Source organism: Sinohyriopsis cumingii, chromosome 17, assembly GCF_028554795.1.
Source record: "Sinohyriopsis cumingii isolate HCF-2022 chromosome 17, ASM2855479v2, whole genome shotgun sequence".
Lineage (NCBI taxonomy): Eukaryota > Metazoa > Mollusca > Bivalvia > Unionida > Unionidae > Sinohyriopsis > Sinohyriopsis cumingii.
The window spans coordinates 100,671,320-100,698,688 of record NC_142977.1 but is presented as its reverse complement, the minus strand read 5'-3'; the positions used below and the strand labels follow the sequence as shown (position 1 = coordinate 100,698,688).

Below are 27,369 nucleotides of genomic sequence, written 5' to 3'. Positions count from 1 at the left end.
TGGCAGAAGGAGCTGGTGTTGGTTTTGTGGTTTTAAAGGGTTTACTGCCATTTTTCAGCACATAATAGACTATGCATGACAGCCAGTATATTTGGTGGAGGAAGAACCCAGTAACACCCCAGGAATAACCATTGACCCATGGGAAGCTACTGGCAAGCATTCTCAAATGTGCATGATAGTTGACAGAAAATTGAACTGCAGACTGAGGCAAGTTGTGAGTGATCCATAAAGGTGATTGCTGTAGACCACTCAGCCCTTTTAGGGCCCTTGAGGTACAGAAGAGAGTTATAGTTACAAAGCACTGGCTCATAGGAAAAACAATTTAAGCACATTAACTTAAATTAGCTCAGTGCAAGATGTAACGAATGATTTGCACGTAAACTTAGACAATATTTTGTTTGGAGTTAAAAAGGTTTTTAACAATCAAGATCACATTGACTTGAAGAAAGTGTGTATGTGTGTGTTTGTGTATGTATGTGTGTTTTGGATTTTTAAAATAGCTTCAAATTTTTTCAGTCATATTGCTACAATGTCTGCAGTGTGACCGTTTGCAGTGATGTCTAGTACTGGGGCATCATGCTGCAGACGTGTAGCATTATGTCCCATCCACTAACCTCTTAATGCTGAGCACCAAGTAAGGCAGCTGCTAGTAACATTTTTATAAGTCACTGATATGACTTGGCTGGGGTTTGAACCCATGACCTCCCGCATCTAAGACGGATGCTCTAGCCACTAGACCACCCGAGTGGTCGGTAAGTTGTGTATATGTATGTATGCATGTATATCTGTAGGTGATGTATGTATATCTGTAGGTGATGTATGTATGTATGTAGGTGATGTATGTATGTAGGTGATGTATGTAATGTACATGATATATGTATGTATGTAGGTGATGTATGTAAGTGATGTCTGTAGGTGATGTATGTATGTCTGTAGGTGATGTATGTGTGTATGTAGGTGACATATGTATGTAGGTGATGTATGTAATGTACATGATGTATGTATGTATGTATGTATGTATGTAGGTGATGTATGTAGGTGATGTATGTATATAGGTGATGTATGTAGGTGATGTACGTATGTATGTATGTATGTATGTATGTATGTATGTATGTATGTATGTCCACTTGATACAACTGAAGATTGCATGGTCATCACTTTGCTAAACTGAGCACTGGAATTCATTTTCAAAACCAAACAAATTAAGGAAACTTAATGTGCTTCTTTGTTAAGAATTGCCTATGTAACAGTGTGATCATATGATTTTGAGTATCAAAGTGACTTATCCATTTGAAATGACTTCCTGCCTAGTGCAGATCCTTATAGGTTTCTTCAGCTACCATGGCACATATGTATGACGCCAAGTCATCTGTGTGTATATGTGTGTGTGTGGTTTTGATTTTTAAAGTAGCTTTAACAATTTTTCAGTCACATCACTACAATGTAGTGTGGCAGTTTATAGTGATGTCTAGCACAGCACTGGAGCATCATGCCGCAGACATGTAGCATGATGTCCTACCCAGTCACATCTTGGCACCAGGCCAACCAGTCCTAACATTAACCTCTTAATCCTGAGTGCCTAGCAAGGCAGCGTTTAGTACCATTTTTATGTCTTTGGTATGACTCAGCCAAGGATCAAACCCACAACCTCCTGCATCTGAGGTGCCTTGTCATATAATGATGCTTCTGAAGTATAGGATTTATTAGTAACCTATTAGTAATTACCCAGGAATTGGTAATCTAATAAAGAAGAACTTCGTTGATCTGAAACCTTGCTATCCATAGTTCAGCGTCATTCCTAAGTGTTGATTTGCTCTTTTAATCCAGAAATCCTTGTTCTGGATCTGAATATAAAAATTAGGGACACAAGTGTAAAATTATAAAACTTGTCTTGATAATATGAAAATAATCTGACCAAAAATATGAAAATTCAAAGAATTGTGTGTGAAAATACAGTCATTTGGAAAACACAGATTCACCTACACAGGTTTGGAGGTGTGTCAATTTATCAGTCTAAGCTTGGTCAGATTCTTGTGGCACATTAGAGTTATAAATTAATCATATGAAACTTGAAGTAGTGTGACCATATTGTAACCAGCAATTGTATTAATAATGTCTGTTATTGCTATTCGTCAGTGAGGGTGTTAATAATTCAATAAACACACTAGCTGGGGTCAAATCATCCACACTTTTGACAGATTTAATAAATTAAGTTTGTCGTTAAGTGTTTTTGTTGTTTACCAGTTGCATGTAACACTGTTTCTTTAGGGGTGTACAAATAAAATTGATTGATTTAAGCTTTGGACAGTATAGGGATTAATTTTGTTTGAAAAAGTGACATCAATTATTGGCTCATTAGCATCTGTAACAGTTGTATTAGAAGACTAATGAAAATGACTGCATTTTATTAGCTTGTAATGCATTTAATTCAGTTTGTATTCATTGTACTTTTTACATTATTATGGCAAAACCATCAAGCAAGTATGTGTATGTACAAGTGCATGTTATTATAAAAAGAAGTAAACACAAGTAAATCGATGTATTAATTAATTTCGACCATTATTGAATATATAGTACATGTACAGCTGTTAAGTACATGTATCTATACAATATAATGACATAATAAAATAAAAACGTGCATGATTCAGTTATTGTATAAATCATCTAATAATGTAATTTATATATTCTTTGATTCATAATTGAGATGAATCATTATTTATCCTTGTTGTCAAGGTCCAGCGACAGGAAATTTGTATTAAGGTTTCAGCTGTTAAAAATTTCTTTGTATTTCCTAAACTCCTGGATGGGTTTTGTTGGTTTTGTTCAATCATTAGATGAAATATTATAAATCTAAGATGGCTAATTTCACAACGTGCTTGCTTGTCCCTTTGTCAGCCTTTACGAATGTAAGGTAATTCATTTTTGTAATGTTCACTTGCCCTTTTGACCTTGGGATCAAGATAACTAGTAGAAAATGTGCTTTAAGGTTTGGGTAACGCCTTCTTGTTTTAAGATTTCCTGAACACCCTGATGTTAAAAATCTGTTTTAAAAGTTTCACTTTTTAATAGACAATGTCCAGAAAATGTTTTTATTTTATTTTTAGGCAATGGAAGCACTGGTAGATCAGGGTAAAACTAGGTCAATTGGTTTGTCAAATTTCAACTCGGCCCAGATCGAAAGAATATTGGAGAACTCACAGATTAAGCCTGTAATGAATCAGGTAAGATATTTAGACTTTTCAACAGTCTTTTTTTTCTTCTTCTGTTTCCTAACTTTTTTATGACTATTTTCCTACTTATATGAAACAAAGACCTACTATACCTACTTTTATATGTCATTTTTAACTCCCCTGGCCATAAGGCTAAGTAAGCATATTCTGAGCCCATCATACATCATCCATTAACAGTTGCTATTTCCAACTTACACAAACAAACAAAACCTCCCCCCAAAACATTGCACTAATTGAAACAGAGTTTATATTCTGCTTCACTTTTTTGTTAGAAATATTCTTTTTTTTCATACTTAAAAAATATACCACTTTTTTCACAAAAGTGTGTTGGATTGAATACTGAATATTGAAACATGCTAGAACAAAAGAGACCACTCACGGTAGCCTAATGGTTAGAGCATCCACCCTGGATGTGGGAGGTCATGGGTTTGAACCCCAGCTGAGTCATACCAAAGACTTATAAAAATGGTACTAACAGCTGCCTTGCTAGGCACTCAGCATTAAGGGGTTAGTGTTAGGACTGGATGGCCTGGTGTCAGGATAGTGTGACTGGGTGGGACATCATGCTACATATTTGTGGCATGATGCCCCAGTGCTAGAAATCACTATAAACTGCCACACTGCAGACACTGTAGTGATATGACTCAAATTGTTCAACCTGCATTAAAAATCCAAATCACGCACACACAAACACACACACACACATACACACACACACACACACACACAGAGCAAAAGAAGTGACTACCATTTCATTAATATCATGAATCTTGCATTCTTTATCATTAACTTTTTAAGCTGCAAGCACACAAAGAAAACCATAATGTGGGGTTTTATTGTATCATTCACAATCAACAATGAGCTTAATTAAAATTTGTCATTACATTCGTAAAATTTTAACAATTTCTGATCGTATTTGAATTCATGTCATATGAAGATGTTGTTGTTGTTGTGGGGTTTAACGCCATTTTTCAGCACACGATAGGCTATATATGGCGGCCAGTATTAATGGTGGAGGAAGAACCCTAGAAAACCCCGGGAAGAACCACCGACCCACGAGAAGCTACTGGCAAGCTTTCTCACATACCCACATTGGCCGAATCCTAGACTCGAACCCACGCAGACAGAGGTGAGATGGCAGTGATCAGTAACGGAGAGCGCTTTGGACCACTCGGCCACTCGGGGCCCCATCATATGAAGAAATAGGAAATAGGTGTAGATGAATGTTTCATTACAATGGGTTGGTTACCAATGAAGAAAAATTCTTGAATTCGAGGATTTACCTCGTAAATGCAAAAAGGCATATATCAGGGTGTGTAAATTGTCTGAAAATGTATTACTTTTTAAGTTTAAATTAATAACAGATTTATTTTCCAAAAATTAAGAATCAAAGATAAAATGGGATTTAATTAGAGGAAGCAAAATACATGACACAGGCAATTATCAGGTGGAGTATCTTTTGTTGTTAAAAAGTGGCACCATAATATGTTTTCTATTCCTATTGTTTCTTTTTATGCATTGAAAAATAAAGTAACAGACAGAGTCAGTTAAATTTTCATAAGAAATATGCCTTGAAAAGTCTTTGAAGTCTTGAAAATTCTCCAGGGCTGTACAAACCATGTTTAAGCTGAAGTCTTTGAAAGCTTTCCAGGACTGTACGATGTTTTAACTTACTGCTTTGTATAGCATAGCATTCTGTTTAAATATACTTTTCCTTGGACTTCAAAATGAGGCTACATGTAATAATTCACACACCAATAACACTGTAATTTACTCATCAATCAAGATTTTGTTGAAGAAAGGCTTCTTGGCGCGATCATGGTATGGACATAATGATCTGAACTTTTACTTCATCGTGGTGACAAAATGAGAAATGTTTTTGAAACAAAAGGTTTCATTGTCAGAGATAGTCAAAAAATTTTAATAATTTCTTGCTTTGTCAGAGTTTTACTTCTTTGAAACATAGGATCTAGATAACTAAACAGTTTGTATAAAATTTGTTCAGATATAATAGAAGAAAAGTAATTAAACTTGACAATGGTGAGATATTTAAAGTTAACAGGACACAGATTGTAATTATATTAATATGACTGACAGCCATTGACATACATTGACATGACTGAAATGGGATATCTTAATCATGACTCATTCTAAAGAAGAGCTAAGAATCAGAATGACAGCACATTGACAGCCATTGACATACATTGACATGACTGAAATGGGATATCTTAATCATGACTCATTCTAAAAAAGAGCTAAGAATCAGAATGACAGCACATTAACAGCAAAAAAACAAAAAAAATTCAGATCATGAAGAGTTAGACATTTATTCAGGAGGAACATCAAAGTCTTTATTTACTGATAATGAATATTTAAGACAAGGAAAGAAATTTTATTTCATTCACTATCTACTTTCACTAACAGGAAATATGAAAAATCATAATGCAGTAGAATATATTAAAATAGTTATTTAATCAAGCAGTACAATAAATGACTGGTAGATTTATTGGGTATGTATTTTCAAGGTTGTCGCATCAATAGTGCCCATGAATTGGCTTGGTTGCCATACATTGTTGACACCCCAGGCTGAACTCTTCTATCTGTAGCAAAGTGTCAACAGATTGTTCAATGATTCATCCTCTCAGTTGGACAATAAGGAAATTTGATATGTTTATTATAATTTTATAATGCATATGAACTCATTCCTTGAAGGAAGTATGTTATATTGGAAGTTGTACGATGTTGTGACTTGACACTTTCACTTCCAGGTGAAAGAGTTTAACTCATCTCTCATTGTACACTGACATCTTCAGGAATCCAAGAAAGAAAGATTTACAATGACATATTGATCTTTTCACCAACAGAAGTTGTGCAGTTTTTGTTGCAAGTGTAAATGTCAAACAATAAAAGCATAGCAATAACTGACATGTGCTGAAAATTCTCCAGGTTGCTGAGGATGTTTTTCGAGACTGGAGAGAGAAAACAAAATAGCAGCAATTTATAGTTGAATGTTTTAAGAAAATTTCTACTTTTCAATTCCAAAGGTGGAATGCCATGCCTACATGCAGCAAAAAGAGTTGCAGAAATTTTGTGAGAGTAGGGGAATCAAGATAACGTCGTATGCCTCCCTTGGATCTCCAGGGCGACCAGAAAGCCTGTAAGTAGGGCAGTTCCACACTGTTTTCTTGAACAGGGAAGACAATGTTAACAGTAGGTAAAGAATGGGATTAGAATGTAATTGCCACATCATGAATATATCCACCATTTGCAATAAAGCAACAACCACCATATGCAGATATTTCTCATGTAAATTTCAATGAAAATAAAATCAAACTTTCATTGTAACTAGTGTTGACAATGAGCTTAAAGTTCTGGACCACTTTTTGACAACTTGCGCATTCAGCCCTACAGAGTGAGTCTCTTTATTACATTTGTGAAAAGAAGTAAATTATACAAGGGGTTCCAAAATTCGCTTGAGTAAAATGAATCTCAAGCTAAAATTTGTCTTTTCGTTCCATAACAATTTACAGTATCAAAAATGTTACTTTTACAGGAAGGATGATAGTCACAAGGTACTGTTAGAGGATCCAGTCATTTGTCAAATTGCTGAAAAATACAATAAAACACCAGCTCAGGTGAGTGCCTGTTGGAATATTGCCTTAATGCATATTTCTCTGTAAATAACTACAAACTTTTATTTAAAGGTCATTTAATTTTATGGTTTCCCAACATTTAACAATTTCAGGGGGATTTAATTTCACATATTTCTGGAAGACTTGTGTCTGTGATTGGTCAGTTGATGAAGATGCCCAATACAAAGTGGAGGATATTTTCATTATTAATCTGTTGAAGCTTAAGAAAGATTTGCATAAGATGGGTCCTGCATTTATTGATGGCTGATCGAAAACAGACTGGTTGCCAAACATTTACTTGCCAGATACAAAAAGAATGACCAAATACGTTTTGAATGCAATCGTCACAGGCTCAAGAGGAAGTAATGAAGTTTGGATAAAAATATACAAGCAGAGATCACAAATCACTGGATGTAGTCAGACTGTCGAGAGAGTTTTATATACATTATTTTTTGCTGTAAGAAAGGTTCGGTCATCCACGTACCGGTCTATGACATTTCACTGAACATTTTTTAGTTTCATAGTTTTGCCAGAAGCTGTGGAAACACTACTGAAGAACCCTTCTGCACACTTGTACTCCAAAACATTGATCTATTTCTTGACAATGCGTCATCACATAAATCTGTCATTATGAAGGAGCACAGCATCCAAACTTTGGCATATACTTTTGGATTTGGTTCCAGGTGATTTTTGGCTGAATCCAATTATCAGAGATTCCCTGAATGGCAGATGATTTGAAATCTGTAATGCAGCCAAAATGTGCAGTTTTACAGTGTATGAGGCAAGTTCATGGAAAAAAAGTAAATGCAAAATGGCATTTAATAATTGGACAGTCGGACTGAGAAATTATGTAGAGGTGCATGGAGCATAAATTTGAGGGGATGCATGACATATTGTTAACTAATAAAAACTTTGTTGTATAGTGCACTAATATTCAAAATGTTTTAAATACCCGTTTTAAATTAAAACGTTTTAAATACCCCTCGTAGCTTGTGATTTTACTGAGATATAGAAAATTTACTCATTGCACAAATGATACAGATGAATGATTTTGTGGAATCTATCCCAAAAATGTGGAACCATTGAAATTTCATGTGAATATAACAGGTAATGCAGCTAGATCAGAATTACAAGCTGAAAGAGAATAATATACGTTTTTTTTGTTTCATTGGTAATATTGTTTATGGTTTTAAAATAAAATGAAATTTTAGATGGAATTTAATTTTGTGGACAAGATAGTCATATTCTCTCAGTATATGGATGATTTTGCTGTTTGCAGCAAACATGAAATTATGTGTTGTTGTAGCTGTGAGGGACACTGAATTGAGAGTAATTTGAGTTTTCATTACTGCTACACATGGAGTGAGACCTGTTTTTGATTTGCAAAACATCTGGTATACTCTTCTTCTTGTTCATCCAAACTGATAAATTTTCCAATGTCATAAAATGGATAGAATTTCTCAAACCAAATGCCAGAAAATCTTGGTCCTAATGTTAAAATGCTATTTATGATACAACCTCTTTTTGGATACAACCTCCTTTTGGATAAAGCTGAATTTTGGATGTGGACATAGAACACAATTAATTTTACTATATGTTCTCTACATTTGTTTCTCAGTACTGACCTTTCCACTGTGTGACAATCAATAACAATCATATATTAATCTAAAATACCTTCAAAGCTGACTTCACGGTGAAGTTCTTGTCAAAGGTTGACCTGCTCTTTTTTGAGAGCTGGACTGTCAACAGAGCAGCATGTAAACAGAACACAGATTTCACTTCTGGATCATCACCAAGACCTTATTACTCACTGTGCACTGTCGCTTAAATACACGCAGACAGCAACACCCTGATCTCATATTATCAAGAATAAACAATTACCTTTAAATTCCTATAAAAAGATGCATAAATAAAACTCTTCTATCACCACCAAAATGAGAGAGGAAAAAATGTTCTAAAAATAGACTAGAACTACATTCGTGGGTACTGAACTGGAAGTAATAATTGTGACCCAGTTCCATATGACCTTTCTTTGGATACAGCCTCTATTTTTATACAGCCTCACTTTGGATATAGCCTCTTTTTTACATAGCCTCTCTTTGGATACAGCCTCATTTTAAAAGATGCCATTGTTAAAGGAACTATGATCTTCATGATGACAGTAAAGGATGTAGCACACATAGCATAGAATGAATCACCTCATCAATCTGAATGCACAAATAATTTTCTACATGATGCAATTTTACAATTTTAAGACATGTATAGAACACACTGTTAGGAAAAATATTGAATTGTTTGCAGAAAATACATCTTGTTGATAGGAATGGTAATATATTTTCTGTTATATACCAGTTTGTCTAAAGATGCACATTGTTTATGCATAAAGCATTTTGAGTTGCAAGTACACAAACACTACCACACTTTCTTTGCTCATAGATTGACACCGATCCACTTTTTAATGACTGCCTGTACGAAAACTTCCGCCCTGACTTTAACCAGATTCCAGGTGGAATTTTAAAGCGGATTTCACTTAAAGCCTAAATTCCACTTATTATAAATTTTGGGTGGGTTCAGGGCGGATTCAGGGCGGAATACAGCCCGAAATATGCAAATTAGTCCGTCTATTTGTTTATTCCGCCTACTAGACGGAATTAGTTTATTCCATCTACTAGGTGGAATTTGTTTATTCCGTCTACTGGGCGGAATCTGTTTATTCTGCTCATTTAGCCTAGATTCCCATTATTATCACTTTTAGGCAGATTCAGGGTGGAATATAGCTCGAAATACGCAAATTACTGTTACAAGGCGGAATCTTTACTTCTGCCTAATTAGATGGAAATACCTGCAGAAACCCAATCCAATAATGAAAATGTCAAGGTGGATTTCAGACGGATTTTTTAAGCAATTTCTGCCTAAACCATAAAAAATATACTTCAGATATTAAACTGCCTAATGATTTTTAGGCATTATTGGGAATCAATGATAAATATTCACAGTAATTTTTAAAATGGATCATTTTATTTTGACAGACATTATCAAATAAGATTTAGGTTTTTCTTGTCCTAAGCGGCAATGCCATTTTCTTTCTTGCATACAAAATCTAATCCAACATGGCATCACTTAAGTATTTTTCATTTCACTTTAAAGTTTGGTGAGATTTCACAAATATTTTGACCAAAACTTTCTTTGAAATTATGTTGAGGTCTCACTCAAATTTCTTTGAAATATGTATGCGGTTTCACAAAAATATTGACTAAAACTTTTGTAACATTTCACTAAAATTTTGATCATTATATAGTATTTTACTGAAGTTTTTTTTAGTGTTTCAGACATTTCAGCAGGTTTCAAAGAAATAATGGATATGAATTAAACAGGACTTTATTAACCAAGGTGATATTTAAGTGTGCATGAAAACAATTATACTGTTGTTGTAATTATATGACATCCAAGGCAAGAGAAATGGGAGTTAATAAAAATAAAAATAAAAATAATAATAATAATATATGACTTTATTTAGAGAAGGTAATTCAGTTAGTTACAGAACTAATCTACCTTGAGGCCTTCTATCTGTGATGTACAACATATACTGTATATACAACATGATATGAAGTATCTGACACTAAATAATTAAGTGGTTTTAAAAATCCAAGTATCAAGTCTGGAACATATGCACAGGCATCTGTGAACACATAAACATATATAAAATATTAATCTGCATTGAAAAATTCAGCCGTGAAAATAATGCAAAATTACAGAAAAGCATCCATTTGAGACAATTTGATTATGAGAAGAAGAAAAGCTAGGAGCCTGCCTTATGTCACTTGTACTGTAGACTGGATTTTTGACTGCACAAACTATGATGCTGTTGTGGTCTCTTGAATTAGTCCTTGTTTCATAAGCAGCCATGACAAACGTTTATCATGATATAATTACTCTTATTTTACACTGAATTCTAACACACATAGAATATTTTGATAATATACACAATAATGCCTCACGAGATTGAAAGTAGATTCTACTTTTCAGCCAAGAAAATTCCGCAAAGATATGACTATCTTTGATAGACATGGATATCTGGCAACAATTCCCACCAGTGATCTACACGTTGTCCCTCCTTAAAGTTAATCAGTTTGGAGTTGTATAACTTCGAAATCATCCTGATTCCTGATTCAATTCCTTGTCTTATTTAGCACGTTAGCCACTACTGTAAAGCTCTTTATGGCACAAAATGCTTGTCCTGGCGTTCAGTTTTCATACAGATTCATCAATTATGTTCCCATCAAATTTGCGTTCAGGGTATTTTCATTGCCGCACATTTTTCAAATGGTTATTAAATCTCTCGTCCCGCTCGAAAATTCGAATCGCCATGTTTAGCAAACATGCTCTTTCCCATCAGTTTCTGTTATGCGATGATTCATTGGTCAGTTAAAATTTTTTGACCAAGCAGAAAGCTTTATACAACGATCATCTGTTCAACAATAAACGGAAAGCTCATTGTTGAATGGGACCGGATGGAGCATTTTTAAAAAAAAAAGTTTCGGAGACGATATTAAAAAATGGGTCTATATAGAGGAAATTCAGGTCAGGAGAAAAGCGAAATTATGTTTTAAAACAGAAAACAAGATGAAAACTTGTTTGAGGGCAGTTAAATCCAATTGAAGTTAAACAAAAATACAACAACAACAACAAATTTGAAAAAGAAATTTAACATGGAAAGCTGTGAAAAGAAGTTATATATTGTGCCCAAAATAAACAATAAAATTACAGCTATCAGAAACAGGAAATATAAATGCTGCTGAAAATCATTCAAATTGTAAAAAGAAACAATAAATGTTATTATATCTTATTGATATTTTTATTGAACTGTCAGTCACAGATATTACAATCACAAAATATCACTATATTTTCAGTCATTTAGCTTTACAGACAGACAAAAGCCAAGTCCTAATTATGCCTTATTTAACTGATGTAAATGACTAAGTTCTTCATTCCGCCTAGATGTTGGTTAGAAAATAAACTTAAGTCCAGATTCCTCCTTTCATATAATAGATGTCAGTGACTAAGTTCCTAATTCCACCTAGATGGTGGGTGGAAAATCAACTAAGTCCAAAATTATGCCTAAAGATGTATTTATAGCAGGAATTTGAAAGAAGTCCATCTTAGAGTTAGACGGACTCTAGATGGATTCATCTTTGATTTCTCAAATTTTCCATGTCCGCCTTTGTATTAACCAGATTTTTAACATTTTAGGCAGATTCCGCCTGCAGTCTGCTTAAGTTCCAGGTGGAATCCACCTAATTATTTCGTACAGGTTTGTCCAGCATACTGGTCATGTGTGAATTGATCCATTATTACCGATTGTTTTCACTCCAGGTTCTTCTGCGTAATCTTGTGCAAAGAGGAATCTTTGTGATCCCCAAGAGTGTTACATCATCAAGAATTGAAGAGAATTTCAAGGTATGAACCTTTTATCATCAACATATGCATGCTACACCCTGATTTTAGAAGCAATTCTAAATACCGTCTATACTTGCGTTAAAGTCGAGTCCATCTGCAAACTGCACAGATCCAGATCTGCATAATGTGCAAGCAGATTTGGGTTGCTGCAGTTTGTTAGGAGTGTTACAAACAATATATACCCTGATTTGACAGTGTATTGTGCAATGGCAGACCAGGGTCTATGTTGTTTGCAGTTGGACTTGTACATGAGTATATATAGTAGATATACTTCCGACATGTTGTACCAGGTAGATGTAATCTGCTGTCTTCTTTAAATTTCAAGAGGTAGAGGTAATATAGGAATTATTATACAAGTTTTGCTCTGGACATTGGACAGGTGGAAAAGTGACAGCGTGTGAGTTCCAAGTCCATTTTAGTGCTCAGGAAAATGTATGCCCGATAGCACCTGCATTAGGTCATCATTCTTACTTGACTGCTAACTGTATTAATTCAAATTACCCTGAAGCATTTTTTTTGTTAGAAGAAATTACAAAATAACAACTAAGTATAGCCCCATATAAGTTTCTAATGTTTTTGTATAGCTGATGTTACAAAACTTCACTTGTCAAACAGTTACACCTGCTAAGAATGACTCAGTCATGTATAAATACAGCCTATGTCCTAGAAATATCTGTTGATTCATATTTATTGTATTATTTTTATTTCTTAAATGTCTCAGATATTTGATTTTCAACTGACTGATGAGGACATGAAGGCAATTGTGTCTCTTGATCAGAAAACAAGGATGTTTGCCCTGCATGTGTAAGTATTGGCAACAGAAAACAAAGATGTTTGCCTTTTTTTTGTAAGTATTCATAATAAAAAGCAATTATGTTTGCCCTTCATATGCATGTACAGGCAACAGATAACAAGGATATTTGCCTGGCATGTGTAAGTATAAGTAGCAGAAAACAAGGATGTTTGCCCACAGCATTGTAAGTATTCACAGCAAAAAGCAAGGATGTTTGCCCAGCATGTGTAAGTATTGGCAACAGAAAACAAGGATGTTTGCCCTTCATGTGTAAGTATTGGCAGTGGAAAACAAGGATATATGCCCTGCACGTGTAAGTATAAGTAGCAAAATACAAGGATATTTGCCCTGCATGTGTAAGTTTAAGTAGCAGAAAACAAGGATGTTTGCCCTGCATGTGTAATAAGCAACATAAAACAAGGATTTTTGACTGGCATGTGTAAGTATTCACAACAGAAAGCAAGGATATCTGCCCTGCATGTGCAAGTATAGGCAACAGATAACAAGGATATTTACCTGGAATGATAAGCGTAAGCAGCAGAAAACAACAACGTTTGCCCAGCATGTGTATGTATTGCAACAAAAAGCAAGGATGTTACCCTGCATGTGCCAAGTATAGGCAACAGAAAACAAGGATGTTTGCCCTGCATGTGTAAGTATTTGCAATGAAAAGCAAGGATGTTGCGTTGCATGTGCAAGTAGAGACAGCAGATAACAAGGATGTTTGCCCTGCATGTGTAAGCATTGGCAATGGAAAACAAGGATGTTTGCCCTGCATGTGTAAGTACTGGCAATGGAAAACAAGCATGTTTGCCCTGCATGTGTAAGTATTGGCAATGGAAAACAAGGATGTTTGCCCTGCATGTGTAAGTATTGGCAATGGAAAACAAGGATGTTTGCCCTGCATGTGTAATAAGCAACAGAAAACAAGGATTTTTGACTGGCATGTGCAAGTATTCACAACAGAAAGCAAGGATGTTTGCCCACAGCATTGTAAGTGTTCACAGCAAAAAGCAAGGATGTTGCCCTGCATGTGTAAGTATTGGCAATGGAAAACAAGGATGTTTGCCCTGCATGTGTAAGTATTGGCAATGGAAAACAAGGATGTTTGCCCTGTATGTGTAAGTATTGGCAATGGAAAACAAGGATGTTTGCCCTGCATGTGTAATAAGCAACAGAAAACAAGGATTTTTGACTGGCATGTGCAAGTATTCACAACAGAAAGCAAGGATGTTTGCCCACAGCATTGTAAGTGTTCACAGCAAAAAGCAAGGATGTTGCCCTGCATGTGTAAGTATTGGCAATGGAAAACAAGGATGTTTGCCCTGCATGTGTAAGTATTGGCAATGGAAAACAAGGATGTTTGCCCTGCATGTGTACATATTGGCAATGGAAAACAAGGATGTTTGCCCTGCATGTGTAAGTATTGGCAATGGAAAACAAGGATGTTTGCCCTGCATGTGTAAGTATTGGCAATGGAAAACAAGGATATTTGCCCTGCATGTGTAAGTATTTGCGACAAAAAGCAGGGATGTTGCCTTGTATGTGCCAAGTATAGGCAACAGAAAACAAGGATGTTTGCATTGCATGTGCAAGTACAGACAACAGATAACAATATGTTTGTTTGGCATGTGTAATTATCGGAAACAGAAAACAAAGATGTTTGCCACTACATATGAAAGGATCGGCAACAGATAGTTTCAATGTGTACTTGTAATTCAGTGGCTTAGCAAGAATACTGAAAGTGTAGGGCAAGACTAAGGGATGGAATTTGGATTGGGCACCAAATTGCAATGGAAATTGTACAGTGTGTGCTGAAGTATTAAATGGAGTGAAATGTTTTTAAATAGGGTCATCTGTGAACAAGTTTTTAAAAAAAAAAGGAACATAAATTTCAGTACAGAAGAAGAGTTGAAATTGTTTTTTGTGTCATTTCTTCTTTGGAAAGAGATAAACAAATGTTTGCCAACACACACACACACACACAGCAACGTAGTCAGCGCATTGGGCAGACTTCATGGGGTGATATTGTTGCCCTTGGCAACATGCATGTGCATCTTATTTGTTAATGGCCTTTAATCCTATCAAGAAATTTCCTTTAAAAATTGTTGTTACATTATTTAGATACAGACAATAATATTTTAAATTTCAGTCTTGATTTGTACCATATTTTGTAGTTTGTACGGAGAAAGGAGGCCTTACAACTTCTCTGCCTGTGAGCAAGAATATGTTACAGAGTGTAGGATTTTATATCCTAAATCACGAGATTTCTTATCAAATAGTTTCTTCAAAGTGGTGTTGGTTTCACAGGCATAACTTTAAAAACTTTATATGGAATATTTTTGACTCGTATGTATGGCACAAAAAATGCAAGTAGTTTTGAAGAGATACAGGTGTATATAATTTTTATAATTAACACGATATTGTTTTAATACAATTAATCATGTCTTTCTTTAAACTTTACAGAATGACTGAGCATCCAGAGTATCCATATCGCATCTCCTTTTAGAGGTGACCCACTTACAAGAAAAGAACAAAAGGTTGCATATGGAACTCAGAAAAATTATTTTGATCATCTGAAAAGTATTCTGATCATCAACTTTATATAAAATAATAAAAGCCTTGAACAATTTAGGTGGTTAGAACTTAAAGGGATTTTTCTCTTCTTTTTTTGACATATAAAATGTATTTTTTTCTTCTTCTCATTTATAATCTTAAGTAAAGAGGGTAAGAAATAAAGTAAAAGTGAATTTGTCTTTTACATGTCATTTAGAAGCATATAATGCAAGAATTTTGTAATAGAAGTACTGTAGTTATTCTTATTTCGGTTCCCTTTGCAGTGTACTTGTAATTAAAAGGAACACATCTGACCAATGTCTGGAATATTTCACTAGGATTTCAAAGACAAATTGTGACAGAGAATACAGCTCATAAGTATTTGAAAACACGTCACACGATCATCTACGTTTTTCCAGTGTGAAACATCTATAGTGACAGGAAAATAGCAAGATGCTCTTCTTGATTGCCTGTAGTACTAATTGCAGGATCAGAGATGTAATGTTATACAACATACATGTCCAATACGTGACCAGTTACTTTCCTGATAAATGTTACCCTCTCATGATTAACTCATACCCAAGACAGTGTTTGTTCTCTACCTTGTTATTGACTGAATCATTCATTATAGATTTTAAATCTTTGAGAAAAGTTTTGAGCATGTTTCAGAATAAAAATATTTTGTATAAACTGTTGTCTTCTTGAATCTTTGAGTTATTAATTATATTTGTTTTATGCAGTTGTTACTGTCTGTACTCATAAGTTGTTACTATCTGTACTCATACATTGTTACTATCTGTACTCATACATTGTTACTATCTGTACTCATAAGTTGTTACTATCTGTACTAAGTTGTTACTATCAGTACTCATAAGTTGTTATTATCTGTACTCAAAAGTTGTTACTCTCTGTGCTCATAAGTTGTTACTATCTGTACTCATAAGTTGTTACTCTATGTACTCATAAGTTGTTACTATCTGTACTCATACATTGTTACTATCTGTACTCTTGCATTGTTACTACCTGTACTTGTACATTGTTACTATCTGTACTCATAAGTTGTTACTATCAGTACTCATAAGTTGTTACTATCTGTACTCATACGTTGTTACTATCTGTACTCATACATAATTACTATCTGTACTCATAAGTTGTTACTATCTGTACTAATTAGTTTTTACTATCTGTACTCATACATTGTTACATCGTTACTATCTGTACTCATACATTGTTACTATCTGCACTCATAAGTTGTTACTATCTGTACTCATAAGTTTAATCCAACTGCAAGCAACATAGACCCTGATCCTCTACTGCATAATGCGCAGGCAAATCAGGGTCTGAGTTTGTTTGTTCTACTGAATAGTCCTAATAAGCTGCAAAGACCCAGATCCGCCTGGTCAACATGCAACAGCAGATCTTAGTCTGTGCAATTTGCAGCTGAACTCGACTTAAAAGTACATATGGTATTTGAAATAAAACTGGTTCATCTAGGGTATTTTAACTTTAATCTTGACTTGGTTGTAATGATTTTATTTATTGATGATATCTATCATCATCATCATCATTCTCATCATGTGGTCTTTTCATCCATAAATGTATCTGTAAATCCTGTTTCAATTCTATTGTCTTAAACTAAGCAACAGAAAAGGGTGAAAACATCAAGTTCTGTCAAATTCAGCAGATAGTTTTTTCCCTAGAATACAAAGTGAAAATTTTAAAAGGATTTGCTGTATAATTAACTTAATCCCAAATAGCCTCAAATGTTCTGTGTGTGTGTGATTTAAATTTTTAACGTAGCTTTAACAATTTTCCAGTCATATCGCTACAATTTCTGCATTATGGCAGTTTAAAATGATGTCTAGCACTGGGGCATCATGCCACAGACATATAGCATGATGTCCCCCTTGGTCACATTATCCTGACACAAGGCCGACCAATCCTAACACTAATCTCTGAATGCTGAGGCAGCTGTTAGTACCATTTTTAGAAGTCTTTGGTATGACTTGGCCGGGGTTCAAACCCACGACCTCCCGCATCCGGGGCGGATGCCCTAACCGCTAGGTCACTGGAGTGGTCCTCAAATGTTCTGTCACAGCCTTAAAATACAGAGTACTCTATCAAGAATTCCAGTGTTTCTGAATGAATTACAATAGTGAATGTGCTGATGTGCCAGTTGTCTTGAATGTGGTTATTTTCCAATTGTACTGATGCATCGCAATGATATAATCCAAAATGTCATCAAATAAATTCACAATAATCCCAAAGTTGTTGCTTAGTCCTAAATCAATGAACACTTTGTAATTCCAATGAATAATTTAAATAAATACATCACCTGAACTGAACACAACTAAAATTTATTCCACAAAGACTAATGTTAAAATATGAAATGAAACATTTTGAAGTGAACGTGATTCTAAATTTCTATAAAGAAATAGACATTGAACTCAACATATTTAAACATGTTTGCCTCCAAGTAATAACTCCTACCCTCAAGTATGGATAAAGGTTAATCGCACAATGCAAATTAAATACACATAACAATCCAAACTGATAAGACTGTCAGCAGGAATAAGCGAAACCCACATCACGTTGACAATTGGTATGCTTGTTTTTATCCATGTGTTGTCTCTAGAGCTATGAATTGGCACCATATAGTCCATATTGTGCTGACGTAATTAAACCCTACAACTACTACTACTCTCTACTCGCTGGAGAATTAAAATAAAAAAATGAATCCTGACATTGGATTAATAGAATTATGCACTATTTAAAGTAGAGTCACGCAATGCTTTTGTTGGCACAAACTAGTTTTATTAAAACATTCAATACATGTACTGGATGCTGTATACATGTAGCCTATTATTATAGCTACTGTAATGCAGTGTTTCTGTAGTGTGGCACTTGTACTACCAGTGGTACGTTAAGAGGTTTTAGGGGTATGTGGCAGAAAACAGGTCACTTAAAATTTTGCACTAAAAGAAACCACTGTGTCACTTGGAGAAAGGCTACGCTGATAAGACCGATGTTCCATAAGGGACGCAAATGTTTTAAGTTTGGAAAACACCGCTTTAACGTTTGAATGCAAAACTGCACGTTTAATGATTGGTTTAAAATGCTAAAATGTGTATCAAACCCTCGAGATAAAATTAATGTTGGTTGTTGAAGGTTTTTAATGACACTTTCAATACATTATTGGCCATATCCTGCGGAAATGGGATCTAAGTGCCTTTCCCAAAGACACACTGAAGCAGCCCACCCTGTTATATCGTGAGCAGTTGTCAAACCGACGATTTTTGGATTGTGAGTGTGATGCACATCCTGCAGCTGCTCCAGTCAGTTTTATTATAGTTTTCTTTAGAGAAATTCAAGTGCTTAATTTCCATACGAGTGTAGTTGTCGGGGAAAAGTACATAAATGGGTGCGACTCCAATTAGTTTTCAGAACTCATTGTATTGAGCTTCATCCAGTGATCATAGAATCAAGAGACTGTGTTGTATCACATTTGCAAAATTCCATGTGACCACTGAGACCAGTCCAATCAAGTTATCTCTAAACAGTATGTTCTGCAAGGTTGCAACTGTTGGCAAAAGTACATCACAGTGACCTGTTTTTCAAGGTCAAGTAGCAACAGACTCTAATATATAAAGCAGTAGTGGTAGAATTGTTTTGGTTAAATCTATGTTTGTCCAGCTTCTAATAACTGCTTGCCTGGCAGATTTTACTGGTGGCCTGATAACTTATTCAGGAACTTTTGTCATATACATAGACAAACTTGGCATGCATGTATTGTAACTCACCCAGTCCTGCTAATGAAAGTGTTGCATATGTTGACACGTGTATTAAATGTTTCAGGTCAACAAAGAAAGGTAATGATACGTGCTCTTCTCTTTTGATGGTGTTTTGTAGGTTGATAAATCAGTCTTCAAGCCTATAATGGTATTGTTGGGTAACCAGATTTGGTGTCTTGTTTCCCATCGTATTGTTGGGTAATCAGTCTTGGTGTCCTAATGCCTATTTTATCCACTGACCAATGGGAAAGTGCCCATCAGAAGTGTTGGGTAACCAGACTTGGTGTCTTGTTGCCCATCATATTTCAAGTAGTTGGCAACCTCTGACATAAATATGTCTTTATTTTATGTTTATCTGAGTTTGCATCATTATGGGTCCATATTATCATTAATCCGATACTATTATTCCGGTGTCTAAATTGTAAAGGTAAATGTATACTCTCTACATTGGAATTTTGTTTGGTCATTACCCTGCAAGCCAATATAGTATATAACAACAACTGTGATTGGCTTGATTCTTTTTACTTGCCATATTTCTTTAGCTAAAGGTAGCCAACAAAATCAACTGTCACTTAATTTATTTGCTTATGCCTATTTTCTCCACTGACCAATGGGAAAGTGTACTAATCACAGGCATTCAAGTCAAAGATGAAAGACTCTGCTTTTATGTTGGTGTGTTGACATAAGATAAGTACCCTCAAGCCTTGGACTGTTCTTGTGGCCTAAGTGGTTACAGCATCCACCTCGGATGCGGAGGTAGCAGGTTCGAACCTTGACCGAATCATACCACAGGCAAATACTGGTGGAAGTGACATCATACTTTTCATACTTATTGAATATAGTCATTCTCTGCTTTCACATATACCTCACTTTCCTAGACCATGTTACATATATTATTCAAAAAACATTACATATTCATTCACTGTTGTAACTTAAGTTAGAACACTTAACACGTATGTTGTGCTTGTAACGACCTACATCCTTGGCATCGAACCTTTTTGGGTTAGGTACCCACAAGATGAAATGCTTAAAGTTGCTGGCTGCGTGAGCATGATCAGTTCCTTGTCACTAACTATGCATATTAATTAAAACGCATATTTTGAAATGGACTGCCTACATGGAAGCTGGCCGCATAATGAGATGACTGGGCCGCATTGTCCATATTGTTGGTGAACTGGACTTGCTAATTTTAGAGTTCGATTCTGTCTTCTATGTGGTACTGCCGCTGGCATTCAAGTCTCCACACTTTAAACCACACACACACACACATACATACATACATACATACATACATACATATATATATATATATATATATATATATATATATATATATATATATATATATATATATATATATATATATCCACACTGTTATTTCTTCATAGGTCCCAGGCAACAGTTCTGAGTCGGTCTCACAGCACCTTCCCCCTGGGAAGGGGGCTTAGACTGTGTACATGCCTGTTCCTTGGTCGTACATTCTCAATAAAGCTATTGTATTTAACGCGTTGTTCATTTTCTGTTTTTGTGCATCTCTATTAGTACTACACCCTTTCAATAAAAGGTCACTGTGACCCACATTTTATATCTTACTGGCTTAGGTTAAGCTTGTTCACGTAACTAAATAGATTTTATGTGCCTATAGCGAGATTATTCTTTCATCATATCCATCAATCTGTCGGTTATAAATGTAATTTTTGCACAAGTTATTCACCTTCTACAGTTCCCAAACCTTGTGGTTCACTTGTATTTCGGGTTAGCAAGAAGCCTCTCAATTTTGGGGTGAAAAGTCAGGATCATGAAATGGTTTATAAAAGCTTGACAATTCATTGTAGTTGAGAAATTGAATCGAAAATTTGTTGGAAGACTTCTAATTTTACCAAATCTCTTTGAATTTTTCAGTTTGAATACAAATCGGTAAAACTTGACACAATATACAACTTTTTCAATTAAGAATCTGTGTTATTTACGTAATATCTAGAAATGATGAATTAATAAATAAAATGGGATCAAGTTTGGTGCTCAAATAGCACCCAACACCAGCAGTTGCCAAAGTAGCAAATGGCAAATGGATAAGGTTCAGTTTCCGTAAGGCAAATTACTACTTTAAATCTTCATAATTACTTGAAAATACACACCACCCCACCCACTTAGGATATAGGAACCAAGCATTATGTACTGCAGATGTATTGGACATGGGTTAGGAAAGTAAAAAGGAACCGTTCTGATTTGGGTACTCATTCGCATACCTTTATCAAACTTTCTGGACAGGATGGGCAAGAACGAAGCCTACCAATTTTGGGTCCAAGGGCAAGGCTTCCAAAAAATTACCGTTTTGTAATTGCGACATTTGTATATATAGGAAACTGTATTTACAACGTTCTGAGAGAGAGAGAGAGAGAGAGAGAGAGAGAGACATACAGACAGACAGACAGACAGACAGAGACAGAAATTGTGTATGTGTGTATAGTTAACGCTATGATTTCTAGCCAACCCGCAAAACAATCGCTAAAGAATTATATATATAATGCTTCAAATTTTGCATTTTGTCAAATTAATGACCGTTTTCATGCGGAAATGAAATGATTTGTAATTTTTTTAAACACTTTTCTTGCGCGGATTGTTATAGTGAACACTGCTGGGTAGGAGATACTGTTACAACATGAAAGCACGATCGTCTCCAACAGACTTCAGAACATATCATCATTAAACAACATATTATATCGACTTGAATTTTGAATATAAGGAATTTTGGTTCAAAATTTTGTTTATTTCTGCATTCAAACGTTATTTCATTTGCGTGGCCTTGTTAAGCTTGTAATTTGTCTGGGTAACAAATGCTGCAGCCAAATTTTGATCGTCATTTATTTTCGGTTTGATTATGGTTGTATGGTTGCAATGAGAATTAAAATCGATACTTAAACAATTTTGCTAATATATTTAATCATTAAAGTTCAGCCGCTAATAACTTTCAGGATTCACGTGGAAAACTAATTATAAAAAAATTAATCGAAGAGTGATATGATCCAAGGCAAGATCATATTTTCTGCTGTTTTCATGAATTATTTTCGTTCTGCGCCCGCGCCTAGAACATTAAAGGGTAATTAAATAGCTTTTGCTTTTGTTAATATCTTTTCCCTCGAGGGTAGAATGAATCCTGTTAATCGGTGTACTGGTTCACGAAAGGACTCACGGTATTAATTTAGTTCCCATAGTAAACCTCTGCAAACACCACGATATTAAAAAATCGATAACTTTAAATTCCTGTGTGCTCATGATCAAACCTATATTTATCAGTTTTATATACATCCTTGATGACAGCTTCTTTGTAGAGAAAAAGATACGTGCCGCGGCATTTTAGGGAGTTACATGTGTTTGAAACATTGTGCTTTCAATTCCGCACCAAACTGTCAGGTACTAATTTCAGTGTTCCAAACTCAAGACTGTTAAAGGACTGAAATTCCATCAATAAAACAATGGCTCTATTTTTTTTCCACTTATACCTAAGACAAGCTCTCAAAAGATTCTTTTTCCTAAAACATAACTTACATTATCAACCAATCCTGGTCAGCCTAACCCATATATACTCTATTTTATCTTCGTCCATTTCCCGACTGGTACCCATTTTTCCATACAATTAGTACCGTGTGTCCGAGACTTGCTATATGACTTTGCAGTGTTCTGATTGGTTAAATCGCCACAGGAAGTCTTTGCTAAAGCTTCTACCAAATTTAAAGTTAATCCGTTCGTTTGTTGCGCTTATCCTGTGTATCTAAAACACTATTTTATAAATATATTTATACATATTTAGCAAATCCTGTCGCATTGTTATTAAGGCAAACGACTGTCGAAGGTAAAACAAATGCTGACTTTGATTTTGGCTCTTGCGTCGGTGACTATTCTTATAAGGGGTTGATAACTCATTGTAAGTACCAAATTAAAATATATAAAACAAACAGCTACAACCCACCCCCCAAAAACAACAATACTCGTAAATTATTAATAGAAGCAAAGGTCTGTACCTGTTTTCTTACATGATTAAGAGAAAAGGTATTGAATATAAAGACCGAACCGTTTATTTTTCGTACTATCATTGAAATACGAATCGAAAAACCACTGTGCAAACCGAACGATTCGTAAAATCATACTTACATTTGCAAAGAGTTTTTGCGGTTCATACTAAAGTGAACATAAAAAGAAACTGGCCCAATTCTCACCAAATTTCTCCAAAAAATTCCTGTTCAAATTGAGATTTTTCAAGATCCTTCGGATTTTTTTGGCTGCTATTAACTGTGATTTTCTACAATATTAAGCAGGGATGTGATTAATATGCATTCATATAAATCTTAAACTTTCCTTGAATCAGTCTTGCGTTATCTCTCAGGAATTTTGAGCATGTCCTGTAATGTATGGAATTCCTCAACTCTCGTTTCAAGAATATTTAGGTTTCCACGTGTTCAATTTTAAAACTGAAGAGTGATGAAGTAACGTTGCATATGCTCTCTCTCTCTCTCTCTCTCTCTCTCTCTCTCAATTATTGCTGTTACCTGAAGTATGATAAGCAACACAACGTAAAATATCAATCTGAGGAGACATTTTAGTAATTTCATCAAACCGGGGCCTGGTCAACCTTTATAATTAAATTTTACATCTAATGACGGCAAAATAAGGATTTTTGTTTCATTAAAGAGTGCTACATTGAAAATTCTATCCTTGTCTAATAAGCTTGAATGAAAACATTCTACATATTAATCAATATCCGTAATTTGCATGCAACTAATGAGAATACGAGAAACAGTTTCTTGACAACATGGCACAAAATTACCCTCGGTCACTGAGTAAATATATCAGCATCCTATACACACACACACACACACACACACACACACACTACAAATATTTCTACTTAACATGATTTGAGAGAGAGAGAGAGAGAGAGATTTGGAATTTTCAACGTAGTTTTAAACAAAAATTTTCAGTCATATCGCTACGATGTCTGCAGTGTGGCACTTTATAGTGATGTTTAGCACTGGGTCATGATGCCGCAGACAGACGTGTATCATGATGTCCCACCCAGTCACATTATCCTGACACCAGGTCGACCAGTCCTAACACTAACCTCTTACTCCTGAGTGCACAGCGAGGCAGCTGTTAGTATCATTTTTGTAAGTCTTTGGTATGACTCGACCGGGGTTCGAACCCGAGACCTACCGCATCCGAGTCGGATGCTCTAACCACTAGGCCACCGAAGCGGTCGATCAGTCGATCGATCGAGAGAGTGAGAACCGATAGAGAGAGAGAGCTGAAAATTTTTTTTAATTAAAAAAAACAAGTAAAACAGTTTGATTTTCAAAAATCGACACTTTTTAATAAGGCCCACTCACGTAAACATCAATAGGTGAAGAGGGAGGATTAGGCGATTCTCTGGTCTAGAACAAGATATGTAATAATAAAACCACACGTTCTTTTAAAATGCATTTTGGGTGACAAATGTTTATTCATTTACTGACCACACAGGGATGGATGTAAAAGGTGTATAATAAATATAATTTTATTCCCTTCCCTATTTCACTACTGCTCAAGGATCCCCTTGCGAATAATTTCAAGCCTCTAGTCTCTGTATAGTCTCCCTACCCTACCCTACCCTACCCTCCCATACCCTTCCCTACCCTACCCTCTCATACCCTCCTATTTTAAACACACTGCCATTTCATTCACACAGGGTGGGTGTAAAAGAAGGTTTATAACACAAATAGAATTTATAACCCTTATAAATAATAAACACCTTACATAGTCCCTTGCTACCCTATTATCTTATTATAAGTAGATACTTTGGACATGATGTCATAGACTTTTTATAATGACTTCCCTTTAAATTACTGTAACCATCTTTTGGGTCATCTTCCTTACCAGATGTATTGGGATCATCATTTCCATTAAAAATTGAATTATTTCAAGACATCTTTGTGTATTGAAAAAAGAGAATAATTTGGTAAATAACCAATATTATATGCAAAATAAACCATTTATTTATAGCTATATCTCGTTTTACCAGTATGTGACAAATTCCATTCCTTTAAATAATGTCAAAGATTCAGGTTGACCCAAATGATGGCAAATAGCTTTCACAAGGGAGGTAATTATGACACAGTGAAAATGGTCTTGTAACTAAAATCTCAAATACTGTGAAATAACCCTATGTAATTTCCCTACTCTCCTTTATTTCAAACAAAACTACCATCCCTGTACTATTTTCAATATCCCGATACTTTTACCAATGTGCAGTAAGAAGAAATAAAAGTAGGCCGCAATTCGTTTTAAATTATTTAGCGGTATTATAATTATGCATCATTGGAACGTAATATTACATTAGATTACCACTTTGAAAATGTTCAAAGTTTTGTCTTCTATAAATCCTATATGAAGCTCAAGAGAGAGTGTGTAGGGCGTTCTAGAAATTTAAGCTGTCCTAAATTTTACGATTTTCATAGTATTATTTTGACTGAGAATATAATGGTCCCGGTAGAGGGAAGTTATCATGCGAGGATGGATGCCGAATGTTGAATGTGAGATGTTGTGAACAAAGTTGTTACTAGAGCCTCTATCACCGTTTCGTTATGAAACGAAAATAGTCGTCGCGCGAGTCAAAAGGACAGTGAACGGTGCAAATATATTCATTGCATCCGACTAAAGATACAACAAAGTTGCGGGCTGGTGTTTGGTGCGCTCAAGCCAGTGCATCAATACTGACACAAAATGTCAAGTGTTCCAGTCAATCTTCACATGTGTCTGTATTATTTAAGGGATCACATAGCCATTTGACATCAAACAGCTGCCCTCAGTACACAGATGAGCTAATTATCCACAGTTTTAGCTCAAGATCATGAACTGGGTATAATAAAGTTGATGAAAACTCTGTCAACACAAGAAATGCCGTACCGATCCGAGTCCCACCCAGAAAATTTCCGTCCCATGTCCGGCATGAGACTAACACATATTGGATGATGTGTTGAAGAAGAGAGTCATAAAACCATCAGTGATCCCTTAGGCTGCTCAGGTAGCCAAACTAGCTGAGAATAAGAGTTTGTGAAGACTGAATTCGGTTATCGACAAAGATTCATACCCTCTTACTGGAATTAATGGTAGTCTAATTCGCTGTAGCGAGCTAACTTTCGAAATTGAATGTGATGTCTAGGTGCTGGCAGATAGGAATCGAGAATGCTGACCGACCTAAGATGGCATTGGTAATTTGAATAGGTGTGCAGGAATACAAAGTGATGTCGTTTGGATTGTGCAATGCGCCCGGTACGTTTAATAGTCAGATGAAAGCTGTCCTTACCTGGCTGCAACGTGCCTTTTGCTTCATCAATCTCGAGAACGTGGTAGTTTTAGGACGCACCTTCGATCAGTTGCTTGAGAGACAAGCAATGGTCTTTACATGTCTTCAAAGAACTGGCTTGAAACTGAAACCCAGAAAATGTTCGCTCTTGGTCATACATTTTTAGCTGCGATACGGATATTCCTCGGGTTTGTAGTCATCTTCGGCGATACTTAGGGCACATGACTGAAAATGTGGCTTTCTTGAAACTGTTTACGAAAAAGGATGCCGTTTTCCGCTGGCCAAATGAGCATTATGTGGCATTCGGAGAGTTAGCTAAAGCGCTGACATCAGTATCCGACTTTAATTGTCCTTCACAAATGCAAGTGGCAAAGCAATAGGAGTGGATCTTTCCATTAAATTGATGGAAAAAGGCTGGTAAATTACACTAATCAGTGCCTGGACAAGGCGGAACGTCTGTATTGTATCACTCATTGTGAGTTGTTGGCTGTCGTACTTTTTCGGTATTTCAAGACCTATTTTTACGAAAGAAAATAAAAGTGTGTGCCCGGTAACAGTAGTCTGCGGTCGT

The 27,369-nt window shown here is 35.5% G+C and overlaps 1 protein-coding gene across 1 annotated transcript in view; it reads left to right on the top strand.

The window, feature by feature from the left end:
• LOC149779548 (uncharacterized) overlaps window positions 1–16,358 on the top strand; it is an 85,026-nt gene extending 68,668 nt beyond the window's left edge. Inside the window, exons 16-21 of the mRNA XM_089938442.1 lie at window positions 3,105–3,221; window positions 6,275–6,387; window positions 6,784–6,865; window positions 12,236–12,319; window positions 13,041–13,123; window positions 15,579–16,358. Coding sequence (XP_089794568.1) covers window positions 3,105–3,221; window positions 6,275–6,387; window positions 6,784–6,865; window positions 12,236–12,319; window positions 13,041–13,123; window positions 15,579–15,621 — 522 coding nt within the window. The 3' untranslated portion in view covers window positions 15,622–16,358. The remainder of the gene's footprint in view (window positions 1–3,104; window positions 3,222–6,274; window positions 6,388–6,783; window positions 6,866–12,235; window positions 12,320–13,040; window positions 13,124–15,578) is intronic.
• Window positions 16,359–27,369: the final 11,011 nt, after the last annotated feature.